Genomic DNA, 23775 nt, shown 5'->3' with positions numbered 1-23775 from the left:
ACTTAGGGTTGGGTTAAGGGAGAAAAAGGAGGAAAAAGATCATTCATTCTTTCATGAGCAGATTGAGAGAAGGAGAGCAAGAGAGCAAGGGAGATTTCTGGACAGTTGAAAGCGGAGTTTCAGCAAAGCGGAGTTTCAGCAGAGCGGAGTTTCAGCAGCCGAAAGCGGTGTATCAGCAACAGCAGCGGTGTATCAGCAGCGGTGTATCAGCAGCTGTGTATCAGCAACAGCAGCGGTGTATCAGCAACAGCAGCGGTGTATCAGCAGCTGTGTATCAGCAACGGTGTAACAGCAGCTGAGAGCGGTGTAACAGCAACGGTGTTTCAACAAGGCTGAGATAAGTTGTAAAAGTCTGTTTGCTGATTTTTTGCTGAACATTTTCTCCTACAGTAAAAAGGCATTTTCCAGAAATAAAGAAGAGCTCTCAAACTGGTTTTCCCCAAGAGTTGTAGGGGGTTTTTCCAGGGTCACATTGACCAAAAATCTCAATGTTTAAATGTGTTTTAATGGCTGTTTATTACTACTGATTTTTATTTCTGCAATTTCCAGCATTCTGTGAAATTTCCAGAATTTGTGTTTTCAGCAAATTTATTTTTTCCAGCTTGTTAAATGTATGGTTATGGGAAAGGGCATTTAACTATATGGGAGAAATAAGGAGAAACTGAAAACCGGGGTGGGAAAACAGAAATTTCTACAGTTGCGACACGGAAAGTAAGTTCATCTCCAATCCTGGTACATTGGTAGCACGGAACCGCTCTCCCGTTTCTATTTAAAAAACTATGGTACCCCTCCCTACTGGAGTACATTTTGCCTTGTTCTCAATGGTGACCTGAAAGTTCATCTTCTCCTCCCAATAATCTGAGAAACATTCTCGGATTCCCGTCATATGCCAAGAAGCCCCACTGTCTACATACCATACCTTTGATGATGCAAAGCTAGTCACACAAGCCACTTCTTCTTCCAGCGTGGAAGCCAACATAGAGAAATCAAAATCACTCTCTTGTGCAATTTTCTAAAAATCTTTGCAAGTCTCCTGACATAGATGCCTCTGCATCATGGTCTTGACCCATAATTGGTTTTCACTTTCTGTCTCTGATTACTTGCTCTGATACCATGTGAAAATTCTATCACTGCAACAACTGAGTTATTTTACCTACTTATTTCCCGATAAGTTATTTATGAAAATCCTTCCGTAAACATTACAATAAATTATGCTGCAGATATCACATCATAATACAGAAACAAACACATGCACAAGAATTAACACATCGACACAAATATTTTGGACAATCAGTCCCCAGAAAAACCCAATGTGGGAAAACCGGTGCAGTAAGGGAGGATTTTATTATTCAGCAATTCTTTAGTACAACTGGGTGCCAAACTGGCTTACCCAACAGAGAGAAAATTCTTCAGCACTTCCCCTAGTCTCAGCGTCAGCCTGGATGACCTCTACATAGCTCCCAGACCCTCTGCGTCTGCCCCCTGCCTCTCTGCATCAGCACTAGGCCTCTCTACGTCACCCACGCAGGGCCTCCAGTGACTGCGCAGTCTGCAGCCTCTGCGTCAGCCTGAGAGGCTCTGTGTCTGCCTCTCCAACCTCTGTGTTGTTCCCCTGGTGTTGTTCCCGATTCTCTGTTCCGTACTCGCTGCCTCCTGCTGCTCTCTAGACCACTAGTTTGAATTTCTCAGCTAACCCCGCTCCAGAAATTGAACTAACTGGTCTCCCTCAGTGTGTTCTCCAACTGACCCTCAAGCCTCTTCTTATACTTTTCATGTTGGTCCTCTAACCGGTGCAGTAGATCTGAGGGTTTTTATTATTATGCAGTGGTTTTCTGAATACAACTCTAGACGCCCTCCCGGCAATCCAGTTACAGAGAAATACAACTGGTAGAAGAAATTTGTGAGATTACCTCACTCTACCCAGCAAGTCCCGGTTGATCCAGAAGCTGAACCAACATGTCCCCTGTTATTTTTGTGTTGCCCCTACGTGGGCCCTATGTCAGCCTCTAAGGCTTTGTGTCAGCTCTGCACTGGGTCGATTTGCTCTCTTGGAGCTCTGACATCAACCCTCCTGGCTCAGACGTCAAACCCCAGCAAATTTTCAAACTTTTGCTTGGGAAGACTGCACTGCCTCTACGTGAGCCCTTTTGGCTCAGCATCAACCCCTCCTAGGTACTGCGCTGCCTCCTTCTAGTGTCTCTTTGTCTCTCTGTTGCGTATCCTGGTTCAGGAGAAGAATCTCAAACCAAACTATCCCTGCCACTCAGTGCAAAAGCTCACTATCGAAATTCTCCCGACAGTTGCTCTACTTCATAAAATCGAACTTCTGAACTCACTCTGTGTGTCTTTCCAAGTGAACCTCAAGCCTCCTTAAATAATCTCCTCGTTGGCATTCAACGGCCCAGATTAGAAGCTAATCAATGGCTAAGATCATTTATGTTTGATACTTGTCTTCTTCTAGGAGTTACACCCACAATTAGATTAATACCCATTAATTATTTAATTTTCCTAAGTTTAGACTTAGGGTCCCATTAAAAATAATTAATTATTTTAATAAAACTGTTTCTCGGTGGAATTTCCCAAAATGCTTTCTGGGTTCTTTGGAATACATGTGCCCAAGCCTCCCTGCAAAATTTGAGACTTAGAACACATCCAATTCTACCAGAAATCAATAGTTTGTCCAGCAACAGATCTTATTAAGACTTGCAACTCAAGAGAGTCAAGATAGATATCATATTTTAGTATCGATGTTTGATGTACCACTTGACATCTTCCACATTTTACATAGTAGTTTTATCTTCATATTTATATGACAATGTGTTTGTTTGATGTCAATGTTTCTTTAGAAGTTTAAAATTTGAAAAAATAAAATAAAATAAGTTTCCTGAAAATTTCCAATAATTTCCCCAATATTTGCCAATAATTAAAATTTTGGACCCCTTGTGATAAATTGTCAATAACGATAAATGTAACATTGTTACAGATGTTGATTTTCCATAGGGATTTTCTGGAAATAATTACTTCTAATGATATATCCATTATTTAATTCTGCATGTATCACATTCATCATTAAGCAATTATACATAGAAAATATTAACAGTAAACAATAATGACAATAGGATCTATTACCCACCACCTGTGGGTGACACCCATAGGAGAAAGTTTTCCCCTAGATGGTCCTCAGCCAGCTGCCCCCAGATAGCTCGATGTGCCACCATCTCCGCCACCTGAGCCAACCATTATGATTCCTCGCCCATTTGTTATGATCATATGTTTGAAGATGTCCTTCCAACCCCAAAGGTATGGCTTTCATTACGTAGTTGGGTATTTTTGTTTACTTATCATGAACACTTTTGGGCATGGATTAGTGGGGCAATTCAGTGCAAAGAGTGGGTTTGGTTTGTACTCGTGCCTCCTCTGTCCAACTTGATGGTTAACCTTTTATCCTAGTCCCATGAGATTTCTTTTATTGGCTACTAGCTTTAGGAGTGCCACTACATGGGAAACCCTAGTTTTGGTTGCGTGATCCCGCTTCCCAACACCACATACATCACTCCCCTCCACTCATTAAAACCCTTTTCACCATGTTTCCCATTTGAGTCCACATTTGTCCATTGGGTCCATAAGGAGTTAGCTTCCCCCTCCCCTTGTCCACACTTTGGGTTGGGCTTGGAATGATGCCCCAAAGATTGATGCATCTAAAAAGAAAGGAAAAAGAATAATTTGACCACTCTCAATAGAAAATCTACCATAAAATGCAAAAGACGGTCGGGACATACAAATTTATCACACGGGAAAAAGCCAAACATGAGCTTTAACCCCATCATTATGGCCATCACCCTAGTTCCTAGGCCCCCCTATATTGCCCCCCCTTATTCATCAAGGAACCTGTGATTGTCCCAACCCCTAGTGGGCGATGAACCGCCCTCCTTAAAGGGGGTATTGATTGCTATATCTTACACATCATGCTCTCATGTTGGAATTTATAATTTTAACCCGTTAGAAATTCTTCCTGTACTATCTGATTTATTTCTTCCTACTTGTTCAATTACTTAACAAATTATTTACTATGTAAATATTGAAAATAAATACAAGTACAGTATCAACATCTACAAATCATCAACTGAAAGTAAACAAGCACACAAGTGACATCGTTATTTTTGGACCAACGTCCCCGGAAAAACCCAATGTGGGAAAACCGGTGCAGCTATTCAAAGGGTTTTATTATTATGCAGTTTTCATAATACAACTAAGGTGCCAGAAATGGCTCACCCAACAAAGAATGCCCTCGGCAGTAGAACCTCTCCTTGGAGAAGGATATTCCGGCTGATTAATCACTGGATTAACGATCCCACAACAATAACTGCAGCTTCTGTTGCTTTGCGTCACCCTATCTGGCTCACCAGCGCCCAATCTGTCCCACGAAATGCTCCAGCGCTACCTCTAGGCCCTGCATCACCTCTGCTAGCCTCTACGTCAACTTCTGGAGCCTCTGCATCAAACCCTAGACCCTCTGCGTCTCACACGCTAGCCTCTCTGGCACTGCGCAGCTCCCGGTTGCCATTGCGTAGCCTTCAACTGCCTCTGCGTCAACCTCACTAGGCTCTACGCTGCCTCTCTGGTAACAACTTTGCCTCTCTACTATGTATTCACTACCCCTCAACTGCAACTCAGATCACTCACTCGATTTCCTCAGTAAACCTTGCCCCAGAAAATCGAATTCTTGATCTCTCTTAGTGTGTTGTCCAACTGACCCTCAAGCCTCCTCTTATACTTTTCTCGTTGGTCCATCAACGGCCAAGATTAAATCTCTAATCAACGGCTAAAATTAGATTTGGCTTGATGCATGACTTTTGGAACATTCTAACCCAGATTTATATTAATACCCATTAATATTTTATTTTTCCTAAATTTAGACTTAGGAACTCCATTAAAAATATTAATTATTTTAATATTTCCTAAACCAGTTAGAATCAGCCAAAACCATTTTTGGGCCTTGGAGATCTCATGTGCTTTAGCCTCTCCACCAATTTTCATGGCTAGAGTACATCCAATGCTACCCCAAATCAACATCTCATCCCCTGGAGCCCCGAACAGTTATAAAAGAAAAATCAATAAAAGAAAAAATGCATATGAAGAAATGTGGAAAAACAAAGGTTGGGGTAACTTATGTACCACGATTGCTCCCACCTACATTCATACACTCAAATGTGGGCTTCCCTTATCATAGCTACCCTTGTATTGTGGCATGTGGCTTGGAGCCTTTCCCTGATACCCCACTTCGTTCCATCATTATATCACATGCCACCTACCATTTGATGGATGTAACATGGACATGTTACTCCCCTTAGGGGCTAAAACCACCTAATAGGGTCCTTGGTTAACCTTCTTCTTGAACTTGGAGACACTTGTACGTTCTGAAGCCCATTATGGAAAGGCATGCCACTATGAAGTGTCCACTTGGTTTCATGATTTGTAAGCTCATTTTACTCAATCGCAGTAATGATTTGTTGTACTAGAAGGTGAGGGGACGCGTTGGATCTTATACAAGATTGCAGGTGGGTCTTCATCTTGGGTTGGGTCTCCCTATATAGTGTCTCCAGAGGGTCATATTGGCATTTGTAGGGTGAACGTTGAGAGCCATGGGCCTCCACCATAACAAAGAGCAGATTGTCGCGTCATGGGATCCTTCAATTCCACTCATTGTTTGCTCGTGTTCCATTTATTTGACGATGATGATGCACCTGGACCACCTTACCCAGCCCTCTACACTCTTGCACCACACACTTGGTAGTTGATCCAGGGCCCAAAGGAGGATTTGTCTCACCATGGGAGACAAAGGGAGGGCTTGCATCATTCTTCCAGCACTTACAGATGGGATACAGGCTCGCTCGATCCATTTGTAGGCCCATGAGGATGTTTTGTGCCCCCATAGCCACTTCGAGGTACCACAGGTCATTTGCTTGGATATCATGTTGGTTTGGGGTAGCATCAGATGTGCTCTAACCACGAAATTTGGAGGAAAGGATGGGGCACATGAAATCTCCAATACCCAGAAAGAGTTTGGGCAAATTCTAAACAGATCAAGAAATATTAAAATAATTAATATTTTTAATGGAGTCCCTAAGTTTAGAATGTTAATGTGTATTAATATGAATCTGTGTTAGAGTGGTCCAAAAGACATGGATCAAGCCAAATCTAATCTTATCCGTTGATTAGGGACTTAATCTCGGCCGTTGAAATGTCAACAGGAAAAGTATAAGAGGAGGCTTGAGGGTCACTTGGAGAACACACCAGAGTGATCAGTCATTCTATTCTCTAGAGCAGGGTTTGCTAAGAGAGATAGAATTAGTGATCGGAAGAGCAGCTGAGGGGCATTAAGTACATAGAAATAGAGAAGGCAAAGATTGTGCCAGAAGAGCAGCGCAACGGCCAAAGAGAGTGACGTAGAGCCAGCAAGGGCTCACGCAAGGCGATGCAAAGGCAGACAAGTGTTGCGCAGAGCACCAGAGGGGCCAGCGTAGCTGACACAGAGGCTCCCAGAGCTGACGCAGGGCCTCTTGGGGTTGACGCGGGCCAAGAAAGGCTGACGTAGGGCCAACGTGAGACAGAGGGGCTGACGCAGTCCAGATTGGGCAGACACTAGGGTTGCAGAGCAGTTTTGTGCTGAGGAGCTGTCGAAAGGATTTTTCCAGGGTTTCAGCCAGGAGATTTCTCTCAAACTGTGAGGTATAGCTGCTAAGGAAATTCTCGGTTGGGTAGGCTAGTTTCAGCACCGAGATTGTACTCTGATATTGCTTAATAAGAAAACCCTCAGATAGCTACACCGGTTTTCCCACATTGGGTTTTTCCGGGGACTTTGATCCAAAAATAATGGTGTCATGTGGTGTGTTTGTTCTTGCTTCTTTTAGTTGTTGATCTGTATATGTTGAGCATGCACTGGTGTTTATTTTCAGTATTTACTTTGCAAATAACTTGTTAAAAAAAATAACAAGTAGGTAGGAGTAAATCAGAAAAAGTGCATGAAGGGTTTTCTATTCTAAGTAAACTTAAAAACTTCAACATGGTATCAGAGTGTGATTGCAGATCACGGGAGGACTAAAAGACATCAACCGAGCGGAGCAATAGCAGCAGAAAACAGTTGTCCCAAGGTGACAGAAGTTGTTTCTAGCAGCGCAGAGCCAGCCAAAGCCACGCAGAAGAAATCGAGAGTTGTACAAAGCCTCAGAGAGGCTAGCGTTGCTGATGCAGAGGGCTAGAGGGCTAACGCAGGGCATCCCAGGGCTGACGCAGACCCATCTGGGGTGACGCAAAGCCAGCGTGAGGCACAGAGAGGCAGTTGCTAGAGTCTAGAAGGCTGCAGAAATATTGCAGAGTGGAGCTAGTGAGGTACTGTATTCAAAACAGTGCCTGACAGAGCAGGGCCAGAGAAGTTGTTTCCGAGGGTTTCTAGCCGAGGAACCTGGATCAACAGTGCAATTGCACAAGACGATCAGAATAGGGGGCATCTCGACAAGCGGCAGAAGGATTTCTAGGAGGGAAATCAGGACTCAGAGGGAGTCTAGAAGAGAACTTCCAGACAAGAAGTAGAGACTCAGAGAAGTCGAACGGAGAACTTCCAAGAGGGAAGTAGAGGAGCATCATGGCACTACACGGGATAAGAGACCAAGATAGACTAGACGGAGCATTGAACTTCGCAATTTGGAAGGCCAGAATCTTATCAGTGCTTGACAGGTATCGTGTCAAGAACTTTACCTTGAAGGTTATAACTATCCTAGTCGACCCCAATGATAACGACAAATACGAAGAGGCGATGGCGAGGGCCAACTGCATTATCCTTGACGGGGTCAAGGATCATGTGGTACCACATATAGCTGAGAAGGAAATGGCAGTTGAGATGTGGGAGGTCCTCAAGAACTTGTACCAATATACTTCTGTGCAGAGAAGAATGTTGCTCGAGAACCAGATGAGGTCGTATCAGATGAAGAAGGGTCAATCGATTGACACCTTTCTTGGAGGACTGAATGAGATCCGACACCAGTTGACTGCTACAGGAGCGACACCAAATCAGGAGCTTATGGTGAGGACAACCCTGAATGTTGTCTCAGAAGATTGGGAAGTGTTTGTCCAGAGTATCCTGGGCAGAGGGACTCTCCCACCTTGGGACGAGATGTGGGCATCTCTTCGCCAGGAAGAGATCAGATGGCAGTCGAAGACAAGTAGCAGCAGCAAAGGGATCAAGGTCAAGCAGGAGGAGGAGGATGTGGCCCTAGCATCTGCAGGAAAGCAGGAGAAGCGGAAGAAGAAAGATCTCTCCAAGACCAAGTGCTTCCACTATGGGGAGATGGATCATTATGCGACCCAGTGCCCAAGGAAGAAGAGTAAGGGAGAGTCTTTTGAGACTAAGGCAGCGCCAGCACGAGCAAAGAAGGAAGTTTTGACAGACGATGATTGTGCCATGAGTGCACACGCACCACTTGAGCGGAAGTGGGGAGACATCGAGCTGTAGTCAGATGGACTACAGGTGATGAGGGGCAGGATCCTCGAGGTACCCAGCCTCTTGGATTAGACCTTGCTACGGGAGCCCCGACGAGGAGTAGCAGGACTGGCTGGGTGGGTAGAGACAGATGCGGATGGAGCGACAGAGAGAGCTACAGTGCAGGAGTCCCGAGACAGCGCAGAGCTAGCAGGCTGCAGCAGTGCAAGAGGCACAGGAGTGTTGCACCAGTGCAGGAAGGCACAGAGAACTGTGCAACGGTGCGAGATGCAGGGAGTTGTTGCAGCAGTGCAGAGGTCAGAGAGGGAGCACTTGTCAGCGGCAGAGGGAGCTTCAGCATCAGTGGATGTCTCTAGCCCAACAGGGAGGTCAGTTGGGAGATGAGTTACTTACTTCTCAGTAACTAAGTTGCAGTGCAGCAGTGGGCAGCACGATGCAGCATGATGAGAGGAGGTTCAGTGCGGATGCAATGCTGGGAGAAAGGACCAACAGCAGCACAGATGCAAAGGGAGTTGTAGTACAGATACAATAGTGGCAATGGCAGAACCATGGGCAACAGTACAGGATACAGCAGTGCAGAGGATGTTGGGCAGGAAGGCCTAGCATCAGCACAGGTACCGATGTCGGATGAACAGAGTAATACTCAGTGAGGAGTATTGCTAGAGCACATTCCTCGCTAAGAGGGAGTGTTGATTTGGGGTAACATAGGATGTGCTCTAGCCATGAAATTTGGTGGAGAGGTTGGGGCACATGAGATCTCCAATACCGAAAAAGGGTTTGGGCAGATTCTAAACAGATCAAGAAATATTAAAATAATTATATTTTTAATGGAGTCCCCAAGTCTAAACTTAGGGAAAATAAATTATTAATGTGTATTAATATAAATCTGTGTTAGAATGGTCCAAAAGACATGGATCAAGCCAGATCTAATCTTAGCCGTTGATTAGGGACTTAATCTCGGTCGTTGAGATGTCAACAGGAAAAGTATAAGAGGAGGCTTGAGGGTCATTTGGAGAACACACCAGAGTGATCAGTCATTCTATTCTCTAGAGCGGGGTTTGCTAAGAGAGATAGAATCAATGAACGGGAGAGCAGCTGAGGAGCATTGAGTAAAGAGAAACAAAGAAGGCAAAGATTGTGCCGAGAGAGCAGCGCAGCAGCCAAAGAGAGTGACGCAGAGCCAGCAAGGGCTCACACGAGGCCACGTAGAGGAAGCCAAGTGATGCACAGAGCACTAGAGGGGCCAGCGTAGCTGACGCAGAGGCTCTCAAAGCTAACGTAGGGCCTCCTGGGGCTTACGCAGGGCAAGAAAGGCTGACGCAATCCAGATTGGGCAAACGATGGGGTTGCAGAGAAGTTTTGTGGTGAGGAGCTGCCGGAAGGATTTTTCTAGAGTTTCAACCAGGAGATTTATCTCAAACTGTGAGGTATAGCTGCTAAGGAAATTTTCAGTTGGGTAGGTCAGTTTCGGCACCCAGATTGTACTCTGATATTACTCAATAAGAAAACCCTCAGATAGCTGCACCAATTTTCCCACACTGGGTTTTTCCAGGGACATTGGTCCAAAAATAATGGTGTCATGTGGTGTGTTTGTTCTTGTTTCTTTTAGTTGCTGATCTGTAACATGTTGAGCATGCACTAGTGTTTATTTTCAGTATTTACTTTGTAAATAACTTGTTAAAGAAAAATAACAAGTAGGTAGGAATAAATCAGAAAAAGTGCATGAAGGGTTTCTAAACTAAGTAAACTTAGAAACTTCAACATATCAAGGGGCCACCTGCTTTATCACTATGTTTGGAGCCCATCCATTCATTTTGGCACATATTGGACTCCACTAAGCCTCTTCAATGGCGCTTCAACATATTGTATCTATCATTTTTCCCTCTTGAGAGGTTTATTTTTGTATTATGGAGCTATGTTGAAGAATGTAACTAGGTTCGGTCTTCATAAACATATTCAAGTCACAAATATAATGTATTTGTCAAAAGAAAGTGTTAAAATTGGCAACCAGGGCAAAACTTCATGTGGGTCATCTTATTCATGGCTAATAATATTTTTATTAGATTCCTCTCGTCGAGAGGTGTAGGATTGATATAAAGATCATCCGATTCCGATAAGTATTCATGGAGATATGAATTTATTTTGATTATGGAATTATTATCAAGCCGACCTACAACTCATGTAGGCTCAGAAGCCCAACAGTCGCATCTATTCACCCACCAACGTTGTGTATAAATAGAAGAGGACTTTTCCTCATTTGGACTCACTCATCTCATCACATCTCTCTCTCTCTCTACTGCGCAGATATGAGTCTCTTCTCTACTGCGCTGAAATGGGTCTCTCTCTCTCACACATGTGAAGCCGGAAGCTGTTGAATTTGAAGCTGCAACTGCAGAGGTGGCCTAGAAGATCTCCTCTTTGGAACTACGCTGTAGGTTCATCTGAACCTCCTCTGAAAGCCGCAACTTTTGGTGGTGGAATGAAGTCAATCCGACGAATGGTTTGCAAGATATCGACTGCCCTAGTTTGAAGCCGGAAACTGCTGCAACTGAAGCTGCAACTGCAGAAGCAAAGATTGACTTGCGTGGCCTAGAAGATCTCCTCATCTGAACTGCGCTGTAGGTTCATCTGAACCTCCTCTGGAAGCCGAAACTTTTGGTGGTGGAATGAAGTCAATCCGACTGTCGGTTTGTGAGATATGGTCTGCCCTAGTTTGATAATGAAGCCGCTAATGTTGATGCTACTGATCTAGGGTTTTCTACTGCTGATATGAATCAGATTTATTGTACTATTTCTCTCTGCTGAATTATTGAAGATAAAAGAAGATTTGATCAAAGGGTTTCCCCACACATTGTGGGGTTTGTCCCTGGCTAGCCGCCACATCTTGTGTCTCTTGTCTTGGCTTGTTTTCTGTCGATCGTTTAATGTTCTATCTGCACTTTACTTTATGTACATGTGATTGCTAATCGGTGGAATATAATAAGAAAAAGAAGTAAACTGTTATAAGCATAGAACATACCATAACTTAACATGGTATCAGAGCTGAGGTGAAGACAAAGCCCAAGCAAGAGCAAGAGCAATCATTGAAGAGAAGATTGGCAAGGCTATCCTAAAAGAACTATGGGGTCCTCAACACTTTTTCCTGTCGAAGACAAGCTCCGTGAGAAAGCTGACTATCACGGATGGAAGATGTCTATCGATCTAACCCTTGAAGATCAAGGAGTGCTGGACCATGTAAGAGGCAATATTGTTGAGCCTTCATCAAATGCATCTGCTGCTGCCTGGAACAAATGGAAAAATGGAGAAGTCAAAACAAAGAAGATCATCCGGGACTATCGACAAGCGCTTGGTGGCCTACATCTCTGATCTAGACACCTCCAAGGAAATCTACGACAGACTGGTGAGTTTATTTAAAGTTAATGATGCAAATCAAGTTTTGTTTCTTAGAAATAAGTTGAGGGAAATCAAGAAGGGTAAAGATGAAAGTATGCAAGCATACTTCTTAAGAATCACCGAGATCAAGAACGATCTCCTATCTATTGGGGAAACCATTACTGACAGAGAAATGGCACTCACAACTCTCGGAGGATTACCATTTGAATGGTATGTGTTCAGGACTACTCTTTTGAACTATAATGTAATTCCTGGTTTCGAGGAATTAATGGCTAGATGCATTGAAGAAGAAACAAGGGAAGAAGTGCAAGAAATGCCCATGCCTAAAGGTCCTCCTGCTGCCTTTTCTTCTCATGCAAAGAAAAGAAATAATTCCAGGACTAAATCAAAAGGAAAGGCTAGAAGAAAATGATGATGTTACATTTGCGATAAAGCAAGTCACTATGTATGAGATCATGAGCATCATGATGAATGAGATCATGGACATAAAGGGCAACATGAGATCATGGACATATAGGATAGCATGATGATGATGCACACTAGTTTGAGCAGCATTATGATGGATAAAATCATGGACATGGGCAGCATGATGATAATCATGATTAGAGAAGCATGGTACAGTATGCAGTGGTGCAACTCGAAATCCCTCTGATGGCAATCAAAGGAATGACAAATTCAACAGCAAAGGTAAGAGGAGAGCTGGGAATCAAGGAAGAGGACAAGCATTCAAGAAGGCTAGAAATTCTAGGATGTATTAAATGCACCTGACCTCAAAAGGAACCTAGTGTCCATCTTGGCAATGAGGCTACAAGGTAACCTTCAGCAATGGCAAGGTATGTATATGGAAAAATAATGTTAAAGATGCCTTTACTCTTGGGTTTAGTGTTGATTCATTATATCAGGTCGATGGAAGTCCGCTAGGTGTCATGTCTTGTGACACAACTCTTTAGTCCGAACTTTGGCATCGGAGGTTTGCCCACCTTCATTACAAAGCTCTACCCGATGTAAGACAGATGGTAACAGGGATGCCTGAATTCCAAGTAGAGAAAGAAGGTGTATGTCCGGGATGTGCCAAAGGAAAGCTCAAAAGGGGACCATTCCCCTCAAGCCAAAGCAAGACCTCCGATATATTACAATTGGTTTACTCAGGCATACCTGAGGTTGGCATTAAGAGGGAGACTACTACACCACATACTCCTGAGCAGAATGGTGTGGTGGGAAGGAAGAACCACACGATGATGGAAGCTGTCCGAGCCATGCTACATGATCAAAGACTTCCAAAGTTTCTATGGACTTAAACTACAATCACCGTCGTATATGTACAAAATCGATGCCCTCATCAAGCATTGGGTTCCTAAACTCCTGAAGAAATGTTCACCACCGGTCAAAGGGAAGTCGTGATTAGTCATGATGTCACCTTTGACAAAGATATGGCTCTCAGCAAGGTGGACAATCTGCTGACTTTGAGTAGCTCTCAAGAAGCCGAAACCAGGGAACCGAAAGAAAAGGATGATGAATCAATGCCTGATGTAGAAGAACCCATGGATCTGATTGATCCTCATCCACATGAGCCTTCAACTTCTAGGAAGAGGCCTTCATGGCTTAGGGGGATACTTGATGATGCTGAAGGACATGCTGCACCCTGAGGAACCTTCCATCAAAGTAAGAAACTTAACAGGTATCAGGGATACCTGACCATCATGAGCACGATCATACAAAATGAACCTTCATCATTCTCAGATGTCATCAAGCATTAACTATGGAAGGATGCTATGACCATAGAATATGAGTCTATTATGGAGAATGATGTCTGGGAAGTAGTTCCTAGACCCTGGACAAGACAATTGTTACTTCAAAATGGCTTTACAAGATAAAGCATGCAGCAAATGGAAGTATGGAAAAGTATAAGGTTCATTTTGTTGCTCGTGGTTTATCCCAGAAGGGAGGTATAGACTATGATATTTGCACCTGTTGCCAGATATACGACCATCCGCTTGATCATAGCCCTTGTGGCTTCACAAGGATGGAACCTACATCAGATGGATGTTAAGACCGCGTTCGTGCATGGTTCTATCAAAGAAGAGGTCTATGTGGAGCAACCTGAAGGATTTGAGATTTATGATTGAAAATCTCATGTATGCAGGTTGAAGAAGGCTCTTTATGGGCTGAAGCAAGCACCTCGAGCATGGTATGAGAGGATCAATAGCTACTTGATAAAGCTGGGATTCACTAGGAGTGAAGCTGATCCTAACCTTTACTTTAAGGTTGAAGATGACAAGCCTCTCATACTGGTGTTGTATGTGGATGACCTCTTTCTAACAGGTGCAAACCCTCTCATTCACAAATGTAAGAGGGAGATGGCTTCTGAATTTGAAATGAAGGACCAAGGACTTGAAGTGTGGCAGAAGCCAAGGGAAATTTTCCTATCTCAAGGAAAATATGTGGTAAATATATTGGAAAGATTCGGTATGATGGACTGCAAGCCTATGACTACCTCGAGGATCTTAACTTTTAGAAGTTATATGGTAGTGATGTCGAACCAGACTTGGGAAATGCCTCTGAGTTTCAAAAACTCATTCGCATTGATGTTCTTAGTGAACCTCCGTCCGAACATATGTTTTGCAGTTAGCATTGTGAGCTCATATTTGGTTGAGCCTCACTGGATTGATGCCAGGAATCTTCTGAGATGTCTTCAGGACACAATCTCTCATGGATTAAGATACACTGCCGGAGATGTGAGACTACTTGGATATACTGATGTTGATTGGGCAGACAGTGTGGTGGACCGTAAGAGCACTTTCGGGTACTGTTTCACCTTGGGATTTGCTTCGATATCCTGGATGAGCAGGAAGCATAAGTCGGTGGCTTTGAGCACCGCCGAAGCAGGATATATTGTTGCTAGCATAACCTCGTGTGAGGCAGTCTGGTTGCGAAAGCTCTCCAGTGAGCTGTTTGGATTTACATTGGATACCACTGTGATTCTCTGTAACAACCAGAGGTGGGATTCGATTATTGAGGAATCCCGTATTCGTCAATTGCTCCAGCAAATAGACATCATCTGGGATATGGTAGGTCGATGAGCAAGGAAGCTCCATCACATTAAGATGATGTACAGGTTGATACACCTTGTCAAAGCCCTGAGGAAAGATCTAATCTGTGATTTTCCCAAACGACTTGGAGTCGGCAAGAAACCCTTGTACAAGGGTCCTACATGTTGCATACATTGAGCTCTGGGAGCTCTGAGGGCTTGCGGTTCCTACTGGAGCAACATATGACCACAGGGTGACTCACCCTCCCCTGTTGGTGCACACTGGAACAAGATGATTCGCTCTCTTGTGGGACAAGATGATTCGCTCTCTTGTGGAACAGGATGATTCGCTCTCCTGTGTAGCGGGATGATTAGTTCTCCTGTGAGGCCTGGATTGATGTGTTCTCCATGGCAGCCTGGATTGATGTGTTCTCCACGGCGATTGTAGCAAGATTGATGTGTTCTCCTGTGAGGACAGGATTGATTAGTTCTCCTGTCGAGGCATCCTACCCATGCAGTCTGGGACTCATGGGAAGTACCTCTCATCTGATCAATGAGAAGAGAAATGAAGTTAGGGACCATAGTAGTACCGATGGACGCATCGTTGTATCTACCGTACTCCCTACGCTAGGATGACCTACATTGATCTGGGATCAATGATACTGGTCTGGGACCAGTGGTAGGAGTTGTACCATACTATGACGCTGACTTCGGGTCGGTTGAGACTAGTCTGGGATCAGTGGTACATACTCTGAGACTGACTTTGAGTCAGTGGAGGATGATATTGGTCTGGGACCATTGGAGTTGTACTCACTATGACACTAACTTCGGGTTGGTTGAGACTGGTCTGGGACCAGTGGTACATACTCTGAGACTGACTTTGAGTCAGTATGATACATCCTCGATCATTTCTTATTCTTCATAATTCGGACAAAAGCAGAGCAGAACAGAACAATGCAAGAGCAGAGCAGAACAGAGCAAAACAGTACAGATCAGTGCAGGGCAGAACAAGACAAAGCAGAACAGGCAGAATAGAGCAGAGCAGGGCAAGGGTCAGGCTGTACAGGGCAGTGCATTTGATGGATGAATAGTAACGACCGATAGACAGATTACAGATGAAGTTCTCCATGGTTGAGAGGGAGTGTTAAAATTGGCAACCAGGGCAAAACTTCATGTGGGTCATCTTATTCATGGCTAATAATATTTTTATTAGATTCCTCTCGTCGAGAGGTGTAGGATTGATATAAAGATCATCCGATTCCGATAAGTATTCATGGAGATATGAATTTATTTTGATTATGGAATTATTATCAAGCCGACCTACAACTCATGTAGGCTCAGAAGCCCAACAGTCGCATCTATTCACCCACCAACGTTGTGTATAAATAGAAGAGGACTTTTCCTCATTTAGACTCACTCATCTCATCACATCTCTCTCTCTACTACGCAGATATGAGTCTCTTCTCTACTGCGCTGAAATGGGTCTCTCTCTCACACATGTGAAGCCGGAAGCTGTTGAATTTGAAGCTGCAACTGCAGAAGTAAAGATTGACTTGCATGGCCTAGAAGATCTCCTCTTTGGAACTGCGCTGTAGGTTCATCTGAACCTCCTCTGAAAGCCGCAACTTTTGGTGGTGGAATGAAGTCAATCCGACGAATGGTTTGCAAGATATCGACTACCCTAGTTTGAAGCCGGAAACTACTGAAACTGAAGCTGCAACTGCAGAAGCAAAGATTGACTTGCGTGGCCTAGAAGATCTCCTCATTTGAACTGCGCTGTAGGTTCATCTGAACCTCCTCTGGAAGCCGAAACTTTTGGTGGTGGAATGAAGTCAATCCGACTGTCGGTTTGTGAGATATGGTCTGCCTTAGTTTGATAATGAAGCCGCTAATGCTGATGCTACTGATCTAGGGTTTGCTACTGATGATATGAATCAGATTTATTGTACTATTTCTCTCTGCTGAATTATTGAAGATAAAAGAAGATTTGATCAAAGGGTTTCCCCACACATTGTGGGGTTTGTCCCTGGCTAGCCGCCACATCTTGTGTCTCTTGTCTTGGCTTGTTTTCTGTCGATCGTTTAATGTTCTATCTGCACTTTACTTTATGTACATGTGATTGCTAATCGGTGGAATATAATAAGAAAAAGAAGTAAACTGTTATAAGCATAGAACATACCATAACTTAACAGAAAGAAAATGAAATTTTATTATTATTAAAATTGACTTATTAAAGCATGGGTTTCATGCTTGGGTCAATTATTTTTAGGTCAAAGCCTCCATCGCAGGCTTCTAAGGTTTGTGTCAAGTGTCCTTATCCATGTCATAGTATAAAGAACCCTTCTGGGAATTATTTGTCAAGAAAGAAATTTGTTTTCTATTAAAATAAGTCTTCTAGGCCTCCTCCACCAAGTCGGCTTGAAACTGGACAAGTCAGCCTAAATCTGGGCAGCATAATCACTATATAAAGGCAGCAACTCGACCTCATTTGTCACTCACTCACAAGTTCGATTTGCAACTTTTGGGGCCAGAAAAAGTGTGAATTTCAAGGAAAAAGAGGAAAAAAGATAGCAAAGGAGGTTTCTCAAAAGCTTAAGAAGTCGAAATTTTCTCTTTCTTTCCCACACGTGTGAAGTTGTGCAGCTGTTGGAAGGGGGGCAAAATTCTGCAGTGCTTGGGAGGCCGAAATTATGCTACTGGGGGTTGAGATTCTGCAATTGGAAGTCGAATTGTTAGATTGTTGTTGGGTAGAAGATGGTAGATAAGAAGACTACTACATCATCTTGGAAGGTTGACTATGTGGAGGAGGAAGGTCTATTGGTCTAGGGTCTTGGTCAATCTCAGTTTGATTACTAAATGAAGAGTTCTTGACTGGGTTTTCCCCTATATAGGGGTTTTAGCCCTGGTTGTCTGCCTACATCTGTTGTCCCTGATCTTCATGTTTTGCTTTTGATAATTGCTTGATGAAACAAAGATGAAAAAAGAACATAATAAAGTTAATAAGAACATAAGAATATCACAAGTAATTATCAACAGAAGAAAATCTTTCTACCTTTCCGTTTGTCGAACATCTTGGTGGGTTTGTCACCAAGTAATGTTATTTTTGCACATTATTTGATTAGTTGGGGCATCATTAGGCCTAATTAGGCAAATCGAACCCCTTAGCAGATGATATATATTGATGTGATGATCATTTCATTTGATCATCACTTGGATTTGGATCTTTATCTCTTCTTGAGAATTTCGCTATAGCTATTTGAGGAGGAATTGGATATCTTTGATGCTTTTTGATGTTTGGAAAATCTTGTCTTGATCTTGGAGTTTCGATTTTTGTCTCTTTTGATGATTAGATGATTTCGATATACTTGTAAGTACCTTCTCATGATCTATCTCTTTATTTATATCACATGTATAAAGTATGAAAATTTTCGCTCATGAAGATGAATTGTTGCCCTAAAGGAAATGTGAATTTATTGAATCTTGAGGGTTTTTCATATGTTTCATGTTTGGTGTACTAAATGATTGTCCTAGGGGTATATGATCTTCAAATTACCTTGATAAATCATCAAATACATCTTCAAGAAGTGTAAATTTACTTGGTAACCTAGTTGTTCCTTTCAATTTTAGAGTCATGCGAAGTTGTTGGGGAACTCCTTGATTGGGTAAAAGAAACAATAAACATCAAAATCTCATTGACTCCATTCTCCCAATAGGCTAGGCACTGGTCTAGTCCTAGTTGATCACCAAAACGAAAATCTTTTCACCTCCCTTTCTCCTTTTCTAAGCCCTAACCCTAGTGTCTCCTTGGGCATCACACAAAATCATTTGTTGCCATCCCAAAATGGTGAAATTCGGTCTAGAACTGCGTTGGTGTGTCCTTGGGAGGTCCTCCAATTTTGAAGTTATTCCACTGATGGAATCTCATGTTTTTCCAAGCCCTAGCTCGAGAACCATTCTCCCTAGTTTTCCTTTGGTTAGTGGCTTCATTAAGGATCATTGCATTAAAAAGTCAAATCCAATCTCTTTGATCCTTTTCTTCTCTCTCACTTGGTCAAGACCCTTTGTTTGAAGTTTCACCCTAAGCCCTTGACCTCGTTTGGGCCTCCCTAGGGTTTCTTTGTGGTCCCGTAACCTTGTCATTCCAATTTCACAAGGATTACTTAGAAAACCCTATTATCCTAGGATTCTTAGGTCTAGGAACTTTATATCAAGAAATACTCCTCAACCCTAGGTCTAGGTTTTCCCTTTATTCCTTCTAGGAGAGCCACATATCTTGCTTCTAAAGCAAGCAATCGTTATCATCTGAGTCTCTCTTTTTGAATAGGCTCTTGAAATCACTACCTTCATATCATTGACCTATCATTCTTAGTGATTTCCCTCATATCAGGACTCCTCCCATTGGTGAAAGGCTGTAAAGCGCAAGGAACTTTAGTTGAGGTGACAGTAGGCTATTGCTCCATTGTTGCCACTTGACCTAGTGGTTTCTCAATAGGAACCCCTCCTAGGACCCCTGCTAGATTGAGCGGTAACAGGATCAAGAAGAGATAGCCAAACACAAGAGACACAAAAACTATCCTGGGAAAAACCCAGCTACCCAAGCTTAGAGAAATTATTCCAGTTCAACAAGATATAATCTGATCTATCAGACAAAAACAAGGTCAATCTGACCATAAACAAATCCAGGTCAAACCTGCTCAAATGAAAATAAACGCGGCCTGCTGTGATGGCCTCAAAAAAGTTCAGTCTTCTTCAGGGATTAGTCCTTCTGCCTCAGAGAATTAGATCTGCCCAAATATTTCAGTCTGCCTAGAACTTGGTCTGCCCATCTCTTTACTCTTTCGTTTGAACATGAGAATAAATAAGTGATCCGAAATTTCTCTTGCTTGAGATGGAGAATGAAATGTCATATGTATATTGAATGGATGTGTCTATAGGGCAGGCCGATATGAACTTCTTGGAGGAGCCAACCTTACATTTTTGGAGGCAAAATTCACAATCTGAAATTCAAAGTTTATTTCTTTTGGAGTCGACTTGAGACACAAATCATATTTGTCATTTCCTTTTAATTTTGGAGGGGCTAAGACAATTTATGGAGACCAACCGTAGCTACAAAAATCCAACAACACATACAAAAATGGAATATAGACAAAGATTCAAAACTTTTTAGAATTCAAAAACTAAAACATTTCCAATTTTACATCATGATGATACAAATTCAATCATACAACTAGTACTACATCAATGATGATAAAATGACAAACACACAAGAAATTAGAACCATAAACAGCAGTTTTCTCATGAAGTCTTCAAAATCAAAATGCATTACATAGATAGTAGATTTTGAGTCACTACTACTATAGGTAGGAATGCCGATGGCAAATACGAAATAGGGCAGACACTAGAGAATAGAACCGTAGATGATAGGGTCCATGATCTTAATGGTAAGATCTACCCTCTCCCATGAACCATCATCTAAAACTATATCTCTTGACCTTTTCTGAAGAAGCTTGATCTGCCTTTCTCCAAAACGATCAAAAATCCTCCCTTTCCTTTGACCCTTACAAGTTGTCTTTGATGAATGAGCCATAATCTCTGTGAAATGAGGAAGACACTGGACTATTGTAGGAAAAAAAACTTGAGTGGTGGACAAATCCCTTCTAACACTTCACAATAACCCTCAGCTGCACTCTAATTTGCCTCACAACTCCAACTTGCTGAGTGAAATGACAAAAAAACAACGTAAAAACATGAATGAATGCCACTCATATGGGGCACATGTATCCAATTTTCGAGACATGTTGAGGGCAAGTGTCCAACACATGTTCTCACTATTAGTGTCCGACATGCTAAATATGGGACATGGCCCCTATTTGGACATGTTCAGTTACTTAGCTGTCAACCATAAGATGACGGGGTGAAAATAAAGAAAAACATGCAAATTGTGAATATGACCAATGTTTTCCCCAAGGTATTGAAGTGCATTTCATGAGTATCCGGAATGATATACAAACCACCTACAGAAAAATTGACCTTCCATGCAAGGAGTGGATCGTCATAGGTGCCTGTTAGCAGGCCGGTCATCTCTTGCAGATTGGATCATGTCACTCTGACCAAAATTTTATTTAATTGTTTGCAAAACAATCACCGAAGTCTGTTATATATGTTTGTCAATGATGAAGTTTTCTTTACTTTGCCATAAAATAAAATTGACTCGATAAAATTTCAGAGTAGCAACAAGAAGTGTTCAGGAGAAGAGATAAAGAGAAGAAATAATTGGTTTCCATAATACCAATCTATGACCTGCCCAATCTTGGGACCGTAGTCTTCAACCTGAAAACATGCACCAGAAATATTGGTCAAATAGATGTTAGGCACATATGGTCATACAAATTAATAGTGCTCCATAAACCACGAACTAGCTTCCCAAAAAGAAGATGACTTGGACTAGAACATGATAATTATTAATTATCTTCCATGCAAATAATAAATAATTAGATGACTGTATCAACTTTAAATATTGTTTTATAACAATCTTTAGGTCTGAAAGAAAATAACGACAATCCTTAAATTGATTGTACTCAAACATTATTCAACTATTAAATTGGGGAATTTTACTCCCATCTATATCTTTAAGAATGAAAAAGAGAGGAAATTTGGGGGAAATCAAAGAGATTTCTCAAGTCCTTATTGACAAGTTTAAAGGCACAATAGTTTTACTTCCATAGATAGAATGCATTTGTAGGCATATAGTCTTACTAACATAGCTTGGTGCAATTTCCACTAATTCCTATAATACTAGATAGTTCAACCTTTAGAAGCCCTTTAGCTGTCGAAGGTCTAGTGTCCTTTGCAACAACATTCTTTGTTGTTGCATCTTGAATATTTTTCAACTCTGGCACAGCCTCCAGGAGTGCAGACGTCATCTTTGAGAAGCATTGACACTTGAGGAGTTCCACATGGTACAGTTCTCTAGCCTAGTCTTCAGCATGCATCGAGAAACTCAACATTAATAATACAAGGGATGCTTCTGGGTCAATTCTAAAGAGAGTGCTTCTAATTTCATTTTCAAATAACCCCACCAAGCAACAATGGTACTATATGGTAAATCATTGACATCCTTAAAATATTTACGAATCACACCTATCACCAACTGAAGTAAAGTGAAGAAAGAGAGTTCATGCACACATACTCTCCTATATCCTACAATATATGTGAAAAAACTCTCAAATTATTGTATATGAGTTGTTTGATGCACACCCACTATGTCTTGAGATCGCCTCTGATTGAGAGTGAAAGTAAGGGATGGTTATCACTGATACAAGTATCCTAGCTCTCTACCTCTGAAACACAAGCACAAAGGCAAAGTAAATAGTCATAGTGATCAATGATTGGCATGTATACCTATGTTTTGCCAAGGATTAGGGAAAGGGAAAATTGGGTGATGAGGGCATAAGTTTCAGGGATGGATAGAGAGACCCCAGAATTCCAAGGGACGGTAGAATGGGCAGAAATGGACAAGACGTAGATGACCTCCACAAATATAGAAATTATTAAAAAAATATATATATATATTATTCATAAATCACGAGACCATCAATCAACAAAATGCAATATCCAATTACAGTGTACACTATTTGAAATCCAAACACGGTAGTCTAGATGATACATCCACGCATCACCATCTAACATAATCGAAAAAATTGAGACACTATTTTAAATTTGTAGCTTTATATAGTAGATACAACATGGAGATTTATATCATGAATTTTAAAATTATATGATCTTAAATACAACATAAAAGATACAATAATTAAAACAAAAGGCATACAAGAAGCAAGTCACTTTCTGGGCTAAAACAACCTTTGCTCCATGTTTTGCTTCCATACAATACAATAATGTTTTGACATCATTGTTACGAATGTGACCATCAATGTCATTCTCACGCATCTTTGACTCTCCAAAGATGCTCAATGGTGACCCCTGTTGCAACTCTAGTGTCTACACTCTCATCATCTATCTGTTAGCCTCCTCCGGATTGATATCACATTGTGTTGTTGCTCACTTCACATACTCAAGTGTCACACAATACCAAAGAAGGAATTATGCACTATGTTAGCTTCCTTGCTGTCATTAAGGAATTTGATGATGTTGTAAGCAAATCAGTTCCTCTATGCAAAGGAACTAGCAATCCAAATAAAAAGTTAGTAGAGCTCTGATGCTCCATCCCAAGCATTCATCTGTTAATTTTCCACAAAAATCCCGCAACAGCTTAGATGAACAATCTGAAACTAAACATTCTTTCACCAAGGCACAGAATTTTCTTAACAATAGATAAGCAGCGGAATAAAACGTAGAGATAAAAACACAGTCACACAAAAGACACAATAATTTTGCTTGGGAAACCCAACTAGGAAAACCCCTTCTTTGTTGTAGTATTTTTAATTTATAGAGACTGAGCAATCTGATTTCCTACAAGGCAAACAGTGACCCAGAGAACACACTTGTCCTCACTATACTAGTTGGAAATACCCTGCAAACACTCAACCTCTACTCACCTACTTCCTTGCGCTGAGATAGGCCCAAGTTCCTTGCACACAAGCTGCCTATTTCCTAGCACAGGGGCTCCCTATTACTTGGGGCTCGACTCCTATTTCCTAGCACAAATCTGCAACAAGGAAGCTCTCTACAAACTGTGTACTGGCTCCTCCAAAATACACTGCCACAACAAGGAACTCTCTCACACAAACTCGTGCAAGACAGTAACAATACAGGTTGTGCCTCCGTCCTCCTTTTATCAGTTCAATCCATGGTAAAATTAGGCAATTAGCATATTTAGAACAGCAGTAGTGATTGACAA

At 42.0% G+C, this 23775-nt stretch overlaps 1 protein-coding gene across 3 annotated transcripts in view; it reads right to left on the bottom strand.

The window, feature by feature from the left end:
• The window catches only part of LOC149200670 (glutamyl-tRNA(Gln) amidotransferase subunit C, chloroplastic/mitochondrial-like), a 236841-nt gene that overhangs the window by 110992 nt on the left and 102074 nt on the right, over nt 1-23775 (bottom strand). For 2 of the 3 annotated variants that reach the window (XM_089402775.1, XM_089402774.1), the window contains 2 exons: nt 21728-21892; nt 21208-21248 (listed from right to left, as the gene is read on the bottom strand). In XM_089402775.1, the coding sequence (XP_089258901.1) occupies nt 21208-21248; nt 21728-21892 (206 nt within the window). The remainder of the gene's footprint in view (nt 1-21207; nt 21249-21727; nt 21893-23775) is intronic. The other variant, XM_089402776.1, reaches the window with a different exon arrangement.

The sequence above is a fragment of the Pinus tabuliformis genome, chromosome 2_1 (genome assembly GCF_031772625.1).
Source record: "Pinus tabuliformis cultivar Carrire ecotype Pingquan chromosome 2_1, CPIR1, whole genome shotgun sequence".
Lineage (NCBI taxonomy): Eukaryota > Viridiplantae > Streptophyta > Pinopsida > Pinales > Pinaceae > Pinus > Pinus tabuliformis.
Note: the sequence above shows the minus strand (reverse complement) of the source record. Positions and strands in the feature narration are given on the sequence as shown.